We start from the raw sequence: 12,866 nt of genomic DNA, 5'->3' as shown, positions 1-12,866 counted from the left end.
CCATCTTTGAACAATCTATCATGACCCAGGCACAAAAAATTGTGTCAGACGAAACCCATGTTCTCCATGCAGAGTATCACCTGCTACCCTCAGGGAGGAGATTCAGAGTCCCCCGCTGCAGGCTGAACCGCTTTAAAAACTCTTTCATCCCAACATCTATTAAGATTATGAATGAACTGATGTAGTCTTAATCTCTCCTGACTCTTTGGCCTTCATACTGGTTTAATGTATTTTATTTAAATTATTGGTACTGTGCAATAGGGATGTTCAGAATGCAATTGTGATGTGTTTGTGACTGTGATGTTTGTGCTATGAATTCATGTTGCTCTTTTATGACTGCAGGACCAGCAAGGAGCCCATGACAAATTTCCCCGTGGGGACAATAAAGTATATGAAATGAAATGAAATGAAATGAAATTTTACATCCAATCAAATCTGTGTTTCTAAAGTTCACTGACCAATGTCTTTCATCCGGCCTAAAAGTGAATTAATTTAACATGGAACGATAAGATAGCGGTGACTGAAAGTAATCTAGACACTATTTAAAGAAAGCTGGTGTTGAAGGTTATTATCAAGAAATACATACTCTAGAGTCAAGGCTATGCAACAGTTTAAGAAAAAAATGAAGTGATCATTGAAGCCCATAGATTTATCATTTTTCATGTTTTTTCTTTTTTCATGAATGTGAACGTTTTGTCTTAAAATGCGACATTTGATTGTTTCCTCTGATTCTTTAACTGTTGCTTGATTGTCGATTGTTTTTGGATTTTATTTCTGCATTTCTGTATTAAATAGTCCGCTCTTGTCTAAAAAATGAATTTCTCTGCAGCATACTTAGCCTTTGTGAACTCTCACTTTTTATCTTGTGTGTGTTCAGTGTGTGGAGATGTCCACGGCCAGTTCTTTGACCTGATGAAGCTCTTTGAGGTGGGCGGGTCCCCCAGCAGCACCCGTTACCTGTTCCTGGGCGACTACGTGGACCGAGGGTACTTCAGCATCGAGGTATGAGTGTGTGTCTCCGCTGTCTCCCTCTCACATGTTTGTGTTTCTGACATTTGGAGCGAGGCTTAGCGCTGTGCCTTTAAATAGTCGTAGGAAATGAAAGACACACTGTCTGCTGCTCCACCAACATACACACACACACACACTTAGACACACAAGTGAACACGCACACACACGCCTTGAACCTCACTGTGTGTCCCGTTTCCAAAACAATCAGAGGGAGGGCTGGGTGTGTTCTCTGGAGGGGGGGGTGTGGATCTGTGGATGGCAGGATGTCTTTATTAGCTGCTGGGAGGATTAGTGGACATCCTGGAACGCTTTCGCTCGTCCAAACCACAAAGACGGAAATAAACGCACCGTCTCTCAGCGTCTCACAGACTCATTCAGGCAGAACAGGACTTCATCTCGAGGAGATAGGGTAACATCATATTTATTGATCTTATGTGGTTCAGTTTCACTTTTTCTGTCTTTATCCAGAGGGGACAGGGCAGGGAACAGGGCCACCTAACTGCTGGGTCATCCCAACACCCAAAGTTTCACTTTTTACAGCAGCTCACACATAGAGGAAAAATCGTAATCAAGCGATGGAGATGAAAAAATCCTTGACATTGACCTCCATGCTTAGTCTGTGGAAACCAGGAGCTCCCAAACATTTCACCCCACAACCCCCAAAATATGGCTGCAGATGTTAGCCTGCGAGGAGGTCCGGTGGCTGCAGATGTTTGGATGTACTGATGTCTTCAGATGTTTTCTAATCTTAAAGCTGGTCTGTTTCAACGGCTAAGAACTTGGTGACTTTGGAGCCGCCCTCATCCTGGGGTTGTTTGTTTAACGGAGCATGCACAAACATTTTAAAGACACACATGGTGTGTACCATGATGTGACCTAGATACATGAAATATTTATCGGTGCAGATGGAAAGGATGTGCAGGATTCTGCAGGAATACACAACAACTATATTTAGGGTGTTAGTGATGGTCAGTTATGTACAAATTTGATGATTTTACTTTGCTTTTTACTCCTTTACTCTGGATTATCTCCATGTTTTAGAGCTTTCATAGAAAGAACACACAAGATATGTCTGTCAAGTCATAAAGGTATGATTAGAACAGCTGAAAGAAGGACCAACAGCACTAATTTTGGATATTTTACCCCCCCCCCCCCCCCCCCCCCCCCCCCCGAAACAGTAGCTCTCGCGCTGAGTTAATGTTCTCCCCTGTCTCTGTCACCTGCAGAGGCTCAGGTGTGGAGGCTCTGGTTTATGGACAGCAGGTGGCTATCGGATGAAAGAAAAAATGTAATAGTCTGTCAGGCATCCTTTGGGCTAAATTAAGGAGACTTTGTATTTGCAAACAGTTATTGTCACACCTGTTTAGACCACAGAGGGAAATAAATATAAGATCTCCAAGCTGTAGTTGCATTTGCTTGTTTTCTTCTTTTCTCTTGCTGCATCAAATTTCAGGAAGTGTTGAGACAGTTCTCAGTCTGTATCTCATTCAGAATCAGGGTCAGACACATTTTAGAGTCACAGACACTCTCATGAACCAGATTAATTTAGAAGTCATTTATCGGCAGACTGCTTGAACTACCTGAAAATGATGTTTCACAGACACATGCTCCACTTTAGGTTCTCATTAGTCTTTTAGGATAAATCTGAATACCCTACTAGTTAAATGAAACCACATTGATAACTGATTCAGTTCAACCCCTACAAATAAAAAGACACAATGCCTAAAAAATGTTCATTTCCACTTTTTGAATTCCCAACCTTAATATGGTGTTGTATAGGAAACGTCACAAATAAACAAACTCACCTGACATGCTGTGGACAGTAAAGAGATGAAAGAATATAGATTTCCGACAAGGAAGTCATGGTTAGATTTATGTTCAATGTTTGAATCTAAATTATTTCTGATGATCCAGGAAATTTACAAAAATGGAGCTGTGAATCATTGAAGTTGAAAAAACAGTTAAAATAAATGTTAAAATGTAAACATTGTGAACCAGCGATGAAGATGTCAGTTACTTCCTGTTTACTTCTTGTTTACGTAAAAACATACTCAACAGTCTTAGGGCGTATTTAGACCTGGACTGTTTGGTCCACTTAAAACGGACCAGGGTTCGTTTCCCACGCTGGTGCCGACTTTTCATGCAGGTGTGAATAGACACAAACGAACCCTGGTGCGGGCCAAACAACTGGACCGAGACCCACTTTTTGAGGTGGTCTCGGTCCGCTTCCAAATGAACTCTGGTGCGGTTCGTGGTTCTCCGGTGCAGGTCTGAATACAAACCAAGGTCCATCAGAACTAACTACAGGATACATGCCCCTTTTGGGCCAATAAAGCCACCGTAACCTAACCGTCTTTGGTTCATACTGATCCTCCGTCTTCTGTTTAGCCACGCTGTTGCTAGCATGTTGTGGGTCAGGACACGCAGAGCATAGCGTCTCCTTGCTGCGCGCATTCATCTTCGCTGTTCCAAAATTTGAAACGGTGTTGTTAAGCCTTCTTTGAAGAAGCTGCTCTTGAAACTGAAAATTATTTTGCAGCTCTAATAAGAGCACAAACACACATGTTTACCTCCATTTCCGGGTCTGTATTCTGTGTGCCGCCCTTTGTCAGAGCTGTCCAATGAGAGCACTGATCGTCACACACGTGGATGTGTTTACAGAATATAGTCCACTTGCAAAAAGTACAATTTGAATACAAACCGCACCAAACGAAAAAAATAAAGTCTGCTTTTGGTCCGGACCAAACAAGTGGACCAAAGGACTTTTCTGGTATGAATACAGCCTATAAGTTCCTCTTCAAGGAAATAACGTTTGGGGTTGTCCAAGGACACAGACTTTTGAAACAGGTATCCAAAGTGGGTAAAATGTGTAAGAGGTCCAATACTGTTTCCTGAAGTGTCCACAATCATTTTTGGGGATCAGTAAAAGGACGGTTGCACCAGATGCTGTGACTAGCTCAAAGTTTTGAAACTCAAACTTTGGTGACTCTTAAACTCTCATTTTAGTGTTTCTCCCGTTGTGCAGATTCTTTGTCAGGAACCAAAAAATCATCTCCGTCCTTGCAATCTACCCTTCATCTCCCCAAAACTCCACTGAGATGATGTGAAAGGCAGACCAGTCAGAGTCAGAAATGAATAAAAACAACAGACGGGGAAACGCAGACATCAAATACAAGAGGAGACTGAACCCAGCTCAACGAGGCGCTTTCATTCCTCAGCCACAGCAGCTTCAAACGAGGCTCGGATAAAGAAGAAACTGCTGGAGGTCTGGATAATGAGATTATATAAGTCTGAAGGCAGTTTACCCAGCATGCCCCTGTACACAAAAATGTACCAACAAAGCTGTCTGCATAGATTTCATAAAGAGAGCAGAGATGAATTCAGGAGCCAGAGTGGAATATAATCCAAAGAGCGCTGTGGAACATTAATGTAAGGTCCCATTAAATCAGCATCAGTCTGAGTCCACCTTTAATAATAACTCCTTATTTATCTTTGTGTACAACACCCCGCCTCTCTGCAACACTTCACACCTTTCTGCACGTTAACACACATTTTCACACACCACACCCTGCCCTTTATTCAGTGTTTATATTTATTAGCACTGAGACAAATCCTCATTTTACTTAAATCCTGGTCTTTACTGAACAGTTTTGAAGACTTGATTATGCAAAGACAAGTAGAAAGGGTGTCTGCCTCCTGGACCCCGACTGTACATTACTCCAAAGAAGAGGAGCTGATCACTAAAGGCTCTACCTCCCTGTGCACAGAGGAACACAAATAAACTACAGGGCTGAACCACAATACTGGTTATCTTGGTCCCCCATCTCTGACAACTCTTCACCGTAATGCTTCCTGTTTACACTGTCTTAATGGCTGCGTCTTTGGGGCATCCTTCTTCAGCCAGCTTGGGGTCTAAACATGAATACTTAAAATGCTAAGCCCTGTTTCCACCAAGTTAGGTCCATCTCTGTATGGCACTCATTTTGTGGCGTTACCACTGACTAATCCTGGGACAGATCCCCAAATAATCGAGACGAGCCATCCCACTTCCATTGGGGTGCCATACCAAACCGAACTGATCAACCGAACTTGAAGTTGATATTCTGAGATCAAAGTCGGACTTAATTCTGACTTCAATTTAAATTTTCAAATTCTGAGTATTTTCTGAGAAATTCTGTTTCTACTTGCAGATTTAAAACTTAAATCATATTATTTGGACTTCAATTATAAAACTCTGACTTTTAATCGTAGAACTCTTAAATTTCATTTCAGATTTTTTGACTTTTTAAAATGTTTACTTCCAAACATTGATTTCAATCTGAGAATTTTAACTTTCTGACCCTGAATTCTGACTTTTATTATTGGACCTCTGACTTTGGTCTTACTTTAATCAAAGAGTTGAAACTTTTCGTAACTTCCTTCCTTGAATTTCTAACTTCAATCTCTAAATCTTTTATTTTAATCTCAGAACTGTTTCTTTTTTTTCTTCGAAAGTGAAATGTCAGAGATTTAAGTCAAAGTTTGGAGATGAAATCAAAATTTCAAGATTCATTTCAAGTTATTGAGATTTTTGTCCAAATAATGGAGATTGAAGTTAAATGTGCAGTTGACGATCCCACAAGGTGAAGCTACAACACTGCAGTCCGTTTTTGTACTAGCAGCACGCAGCCTTCTCTGAAACTAAGCTGATTTTGCTTTGTAACAAAGAGCCACGTGAAAACCACAAAGAAGGTGAAACACTATACAACTCCCATCGTGCACCATGTCACGTTTTTTTTTTTGTAAAATCAAAAGGTACCATGTTCAGGTACCTTAATGCATCCTTGTGATGGTGAGGGATTTAAGAGTAGGCGATTTTCCATGCTGGACATGAACATAGCATTGCAAGTTTATATACTGAGAAACAAATATGTTAAATTGTAAAGAAAAAGAAAAGAGTTTTCTCTACAGGTCTTTCTCTCCTCATCGTGAAGCCAAACAAAGTGAGCTGTATCAGAAAGAGGCCTTCAAATCCTCACATTTCTTCCCCCTCCTGTAAAAATTTCATGCTCCGTCCTGGTGAAACTGCGACAATTCTGCAGTTACCCAGTGATGTAATGGTGCAGCAGAGTGAACCCATCCTCTTGTTATTCTCCTCTGCCGCCGGCCTGTTGGGTTCTGGATGAACAGCTGGTCTGATCCGGCTCCTGTTCGCCGCCTCCATGAAATAAAAAGCTGAATTTTAACAGGTGGTTCAGTGCTGCACAAAAACACGGAGGGGGTTGAGTGACAGCTGAGCGAGTGGGTTTGTTTGGAAGTCGTGCAGGAGCTCTTTAAGGAAAACAAACGCACATTTAGGAGGTTGTTATCAACACGATAAAAAGATGCTGAAGGTTCATGATGCAGGAGGCCTTCACTTCTCTTTTTATTCATGCATGCCTGAGCCTATAACCTGCTCCTTACAGAGAGTGTCTGCAGATATGCCTACACAGATGAATTCTCTGCTAAATGAGACTAAAGAGCATACAGGACAAGTGTTTCTGGTCACAGCTCTGTTTCTCCTTCATCATGTAGCAGAAATGGAGACTTTAGACTTTAAACATCTTGCTTTTTAAGCATTCTTCGTAGTAAGGATTTTGGTTGAGCATGACCATCTTGCGAGGCCTCTGTTTCTTCTCCAAAACAAAGCTTGGACCAGTAAATCTAGATCTTTTCAGAGGATCTTATCAGAGGATCCACAGAACCAGTTTACGATGCCAAACAGGATGTATGTTTTCAAAAGCATCGACTCAATCAACAAGAAATCTGTTGCGTTCTCATTGCATACCGATAGAAATACATCCAGTGTTCACCTCTTTTGTGTGTGTTTCTCTGCAGTGTGTCCTCTACCTGTGGGCTCTGAAGATCAACCACCCTAACACCCTCTTCCTGCTCAGAGGCAACCACGAGTGCCGGCATCTCACAGAGTACTTCACCTTCAAACAGGAGTGTGAGTCTGTGTGTTTCAGGTTCTTTTTTAAAATACTTCACTGTGGACAATCTGTTTATTTCTTTGTACTGATCTGTGTGTGTTTGTGTTCCCTGTGCAGGTAAAATAAAGTACTCTGAGCGTGTGTACGACGCCTGCATGGATGCGTTTGACTGCCTGCCTCTGGCTGCTCTTCTCAACCAGCAGTTCCTGTGTGTGCACGGAGGTCTGAGCCCTGAAATCACCTGCCTGGATGACATTCGGAAGGTAAGAGGGAGTGGGATGACCCAGGAAGGGAGGAGGGCAGAGTTATTTAACTGCTGAAAGCATGGCTGAAAGGAGATAATGGTAAATTTTAAATTACTCCTCATCAAACAGTGGTGAAAAAGTGCTGAAGTCAATGCAATTTATTCAGTTTGTTGAAATTTTTGTTCATTTCATTTTGCTTGATTTTATTTAAATTTGTTATTATTTTTTTCTTTTGTTATTTATTAAATTCAATGTTATTGATTCTGTTAAATTTTATTTTATTTTTTTAATTATATTTTATTCAAACTTTTTGTTCAACTTTGTTTAAATTTGTTATATTTGATTCAGTTTAAATTGATCAAATTTTGGGGGTTTTATTTTGTTAAATTGTATTTTATTTTCTTGAATTCTATAGTACTTTTAAAATTCTAATTTTGTTTGGTAAAATTTCACTTAATTTATTCTATTGCTTTTGTTATTTTTTTTTAATATGCTTTGTTAAATTTAATTAAATATGATTTTGTAGAGTTTTATTTAAGTTTAATTAAATGTTGTCTTGCAACAACAATCACAAAAAAAAAGAAAAAAAGCAGGTCTTATCAGTAACTTGTTTGGTACGGTTCCTCACAGGTTTTATTTTGGTTTGCACATCTGCTAAAATTGCAAACTTGAGGTTTAAACCTGAGGAATGTTGAGACATGAGCCAAAGTTCCAGGTGTGCAGGTTTTGTTTAGTAACCAAGTGCCTTCAGAGAGTTTTTCCAGAGGTTTTGGTTGTTTATTGTTGTTTAATTGGTAAATATAAATCCTCTGGGTCGACTTAGACTCTGTTTGCAGTGCGGTCTTGGTTTCAGCCCAATCTGTGTCTCTGTTTGTGTTTGTGCAAAGCTGGATCGGTTCAAAGAGCCTCCTGCATTTGGTCCAATGTGCGACCTGCTGTGGTCGGACCCGGGGGAGGACTACGGCTCAGAGAAGACCCAGGAACACTTCTGCCACAACAGTGTGAGAGGCTGCTCTTATTTCTACAGGTAGGACGGACTCTGACTCTGAGATGGTTTCACTTTAAAGAGGAGGAAAAGCTCCCTGAGCGCTAATCTGAGCTGATTAAAGCTCTCCAAACAATGGCTTATCTCTGGATAAGTGAGCCAGCTTAAACCCGGCGTTACACTGATACTGAACATAAATATTAGCATTCTGTGGCCTGTCTTAATATTTGTGCTGAATGTGCCGTGTTGACACCACATGGGGGTCAGAGGGAGGGGAGCAGCTGCTGTTTAAAGCCTCTTTTATCCTGCTCCGGTTTGTTTTAGGAAGCCAGCGTTGGAATGACTCAGAGGAGTGACACAGCGACTCTGTTTCTCTGCAGACTCATGGCACACTTGCTTTTTAGCTCCCACCCTCTGACTGAAGCAGCTCCCGGTTTCAGCTCGTTTTATACCTGCAGCTTCTTACTGAAGTGTTTCCCAGAGCAGAAGGCTTTACCTGTGTTTGTGACAGCAGCCAAAAAACAACATGACGCATGTTTTTGGATGTCCCACTCACGATTCAGGCGCTGAGCTGTGAATGGAAGAGGTGAACTGTAAATTGGGTAAAACACACATCAGTTTCACAAGTTTTCAGTGCTGATTCTCTGCAGCCTGAGATTGAGGAAACTGAACCAGTCTCCTGTTCAGCTTTTGTTCCTTGAGAAGGAGGGTTGTTAAATTTGGAGGAGAGTGTAAAAGTTTCACTACTCGCACAGTAAAAATCAGAATGTATGAAAAAGTTAAAGACGGCAACACTGGGAAGTGTTTTTTTACAGCCAGAGGAGTAAAGTTCATTTATTTCACTACAACACGTGACTCAGATAATAAAACATCCTCAGTATGAGTGAACACAGCATGGACAGAGAAACCTGAGTTATTAACCTCTGTGAACTGCCTTCTTCTGATTATTGAAATAAGATCTGTGGTGGTTGGTACAGAATAGGATTAACACCACTTGAGATGTATTTTTTGGAGGAAAGGCCAGTGAAAACCTATGAGAAATCCACCTAAAAGTTCTGACATTCTCCTGAATTATATTTTTGAGATTGAAGTTGATATTCTGAGATCAAAGTCAGACTTCAATCTGACTTCAATTTCAGTTTTCAAATTCTGAGTGTTTTCTGAATAATTCTGTCTCTACTTGCAGATTTAAAACTTAAATCATATTATTTGGACTTCAATTATAAAACTCTGACTTTCAATCGTCCAATTCTTAAATTTCATTTAAGATTTTTTGACTTTTTACAAAGTTTACTTTCCAAACATTGATTTTAATCAGAGAATTTTAACTTTCTGACCCTGAATTCTGACTTTTATTATTGGACCTCTGACTTTGGTCTTACTTTAATCAAAGAGTTTAAACTTTTGGTAATTTTCTTCCATGAATTTCTGACTTTAATCCTAAAACTTTTATTTTAATCTCAGAACTGTTTCTTTTTTTTTTTCTTCACAACTTAAATGTCAGAGATTTAAGTCAAAGTTTGGAGATGAAATCAAAATTTCAAGATTCATTTCAAGTTATTGAGATTTTTGTCCAAATAATGGAGAGTGTAGTTAAATGTGCAGTTGACGTTAAAGGTTAAGTCTGCAGGGTTTTTCTAAAAAACTAAAATGTCAACTTTTACAGGAATAATCTGGCTCAATCGTCACTTCTGGGCCTTTATGCGTGTCAGTGTCTGTGTACCTAAAACAGCCCTCTTCTGTCTGTATTTTGATATTTTGGTTGTGGCCTGTGTGAATGTTGTTTACTAACAAGTAATGAAAATTTCTGCAGACCCTTCTGTTAAAGTTCAAAGATAGAGGTTAAAACTAAAAGATTAGAATTCAGAACTTTGAGATTAAAGTTTTTAATCCTAGAATATTTGAGTCCTGAGATTTGATTTTAGAATTCAGGTTTTCTTCTTTTATTTTTTCTACACCACAGTAACTTAAAAAAGCCACTTAACATTTCTCAGACTTAAGGTGTTTAATCTCTGACCTGAACGCTGTACAGGAGCAGCTTCAGCCTCTGAAGACTTCCCGAAAACATCTTCAGCTCCTTTCAGTTGCTGCTTCAACCTGCAGGCTAACAACGTCTTTGTTTAGCTTCACGGAGCAGATAAACAAAGGAATCAGGGGTTGAAATGTCGAGATTATGAATCATAAGATAACTGAAGTCCCGAGGGGGTCTTTAGTGTGTGACGCTGGTTTCTTCACCTCCATTCATCAGGTGTTCACTTATTTGAGTGTGACTGAAACAGGAAGTCTCAGACGTCCAGAGGAAAGAGCTTGAGTGTGAAGCTGAAATGACAGGATGTGAAGGTGTTTCAGGGACAGCAGGTGTGTTTGTTCACATTTTATCACTGAACAGCAGAAGACCAGTCCAGCCTGATCATCCTCCACTTTGCTCTCTTTGTGTTAAACGTTTTCATTTTCTGTAAAGATCACAGACGAACTCCTACACCACCTCCTCCTCTTCCACCTTCCTCCTCCTCCTCTTCCTCCTCCGTGCCAGCCTTGACCTTAATTGATCTCTAATTTTAGCGCTTTTAAGCATCTCTTGTTCCAACGCAGCTCCTTCCTTATCCCCATGGAAACCAAGGTGAGTGCAGACAGCCGCGCTGTGGGAGGATGGGAGCCGCCATCGTGGACCAACATTTGGACAAACATGAAACAATCGCTCTGTGTCTGTTTGCCAAACTGACACAACGGCTCGCTGGTCTTCTCCTGATGTTTGAATATTCAAACCATCCGTCCTCTCTTTCTTTCTCTTGCTGTAGTTACCCGGCAGTTTGTGACTTCCTGATGAACAATAACCTGTTGTCTGTAATACGAGCACATGAAGCCCAGGATGCAGGGTGAGTTACACACCTGACGTCAGGCTGTAGACACACACTCAGTTTATTCTGCATCCAACTAAAATAATCATATAGTATGACTTTCAAGTTGTCAAATTGGTGACGGTTTTTGAGTTTGTGCTGACAAGTTACTGTAAAGTTAAGAAAAGGTATAAAATAAGAGCAAGTAATCAACAAGACAGGGATTGAAGTTAAAATGATGATGACTAAGAAAAGTAGGGGTGGGAGAAAATATCCAAAATCAATGTATTGGGATTTTTTGTTTGACAATATCAAATCGGGATTCTTTTTCAATTTTTTTTTTCAAATTTAAATTCATTTCAGTCATTGTTTATAAACTGGATTGGAAAAAAGTTACCACTTTTCTCCAGCAGAGGGTGAAATGTTTCTCTCTGGCTCATGTAATATGCATTTTATGGGAAAGTATGACTCCTGATATAGTTTGTAGGAATTATCCTCCTCGATAAACTTTTTCACATGGTCTGTCACAAATTAAAAATCACAAAAATTGTAAATATCAAAGAATCCCCAGTATGGCATATCGTTCCAACCTTAAAGAAAGGCCTCTACATTAAGTTTACAGGTTGGAAAAACATGCACTTTACCTGCTTGTGTTGTATTGAAAAGTTCTTGATTCCCACCAACAGCTATATATCAAAATTGTACCAATGTGTGACATCACAAGTTGCTCAAACTGTGACTCTTAATATGTATTTTTAACCCTTATTTTTCTGTAAAATAACTCATTGAGATGAATAATCTCTTATTCAGCAGCACAGTTTACAAACTTTGCCGTCATTTAGTCACAAACCCAATAAAAATTTAAGAGCTACTCAGAAAGTATCGAGTAAACAGAGGGAGGAAGTTCAGGAAACCTGTTTACACGAGAGACCAAACCTCTCCTCAGCTTGCATCTTTATCCTTTAAACCTTTAATTTCTCTAACTGAGCTTTTAACCTTGATGTGCGGGTGTTTCTGTGCCCCTCAGGTACCGAATGTACAGGAAAAGTCAAACGACAGGCTTCCCTTCTTTAATCACAATCTTCTCTGCTCCGAACTACCTGGATGTGTACAATAACAAAGGTAAGAGGAGAGAGACGGCCGCCATGGCAACAGGAAAGAAACCTTGAAGCCCTAGCAACAGGAGGCAGGAAGTGCCTAATGAAGTAGAAAATGTTAATGTGTGTGTGTGTGTCTGTATTTTGTGTGCAGCTGCGGTGCTGAAATATGAGAATAATGTGATGAACATCCGGCAGTTTAACTGCTCCCCTCATCCCTACTGGCTGCCCAACTTCATGGATGTCTTCACCTGGTCTCTGCCGTTCGTCGGTGAGAAAGGTGAGGCTGTGGTTTAATGACAGAGAGGACGCAGGAGCTGATGCTTTGCCTCTAACAGATATTTATCTTTGTGATTAGGCAACAAAATCAGGGAAAATCCAAACTAACATTTAGAAATCAAATAGACACGAAAAGCTCTCTCTTTGGAGGGAATCTTTCTCGCATGTTGTCAGAAACTTAGGATTTAAAATGTTTCTAAGTTTTATTGTTGCTAGCATTTCAAAAATGGGTTAAAAAGGGAAAGCAGTATTCAAGTCCAGTTTCCAAAACGTCCTTTTAAAAACACCTAAGAAGAGCTTTAAGTAACCTGTTCATTGTATTTTCATTGTATTGGTTAAAATAAATAAATGATTGAATAAAAAAGCCTTGAAATGACATAGATTAAATTATACAGAACAAAAGTGTGTATGAGAATTACTGGTGAGAAAAAGAAATGAGAGAGAAGTGAAGATTATAGGCA

General features: G+C 40.0%; 1 protein-coding gene across 2 annotated transcripts in view; it reads left to right on the top strand.

Annotated features, from left to right (window-relative positions):
* ppp3ccb (protein phosphatase 3, catalytic subunit, gamma isozyme, b) overlaps window positions 1-12,866 on the top strand; it is a 36,065-nt gene that overhangs the window by 14,869 nt on the left and 8,330 nt on the right. For both annotated transcript variants that reach the window (XM_074690019.1, XM_074690018.1), the window contains exons 3-9: window positions 878-1,002; window positions 6,868-6,979; window positions 7,080-7,225; window positions 8,095-8,234; window positions 10,991-11,068; window positions 12,057-12,151; window positions 12,281-12,406. In XM_074690019.1, the coding sequence (XP_074546120.1) occupies window positions 878-1,002; window positions 6,868-6,979; window positions 7,080-7,225; window positions 8,095-8,234; window positions 10,991-11,068; window positions 12,057-12,151; window positions 12,281-12,406 (822 nt within the window). The remainder of the gene's footprint in view (window positions 1-877; window positions 1,003-6,867; window positions 6,980-7,079; window positions 7,226-8,094; window positions 8,235-10,990; window positions 11,069-12,056; window positions 12,152-12,280; window positions 12,407-12,866) is intronic.

Source organism: Halichoeres trimaculatus, unplaced genomic scaffold, assembly GCF_033239565.1.
Source record: "Halichoeres trimaculatus isolate MK-OKI-2021-1 unplaced genomic scaffold, fHalTri1.1 fHalTri1_scaffold_16, whole genome shotgun sequence".
NCBI classification, from domain to species: domain Eukaryota; kingdom Metazoa; phylum Chordata; class Actinopteri; order Labriformes; family Labridae; genus Halichoeres; species Halichoeres trimaculatus.
Note: the sequence above shows the minus strand (reverse complement) of the source record. Positions and strands in the feature narration are given on the sequence as shown.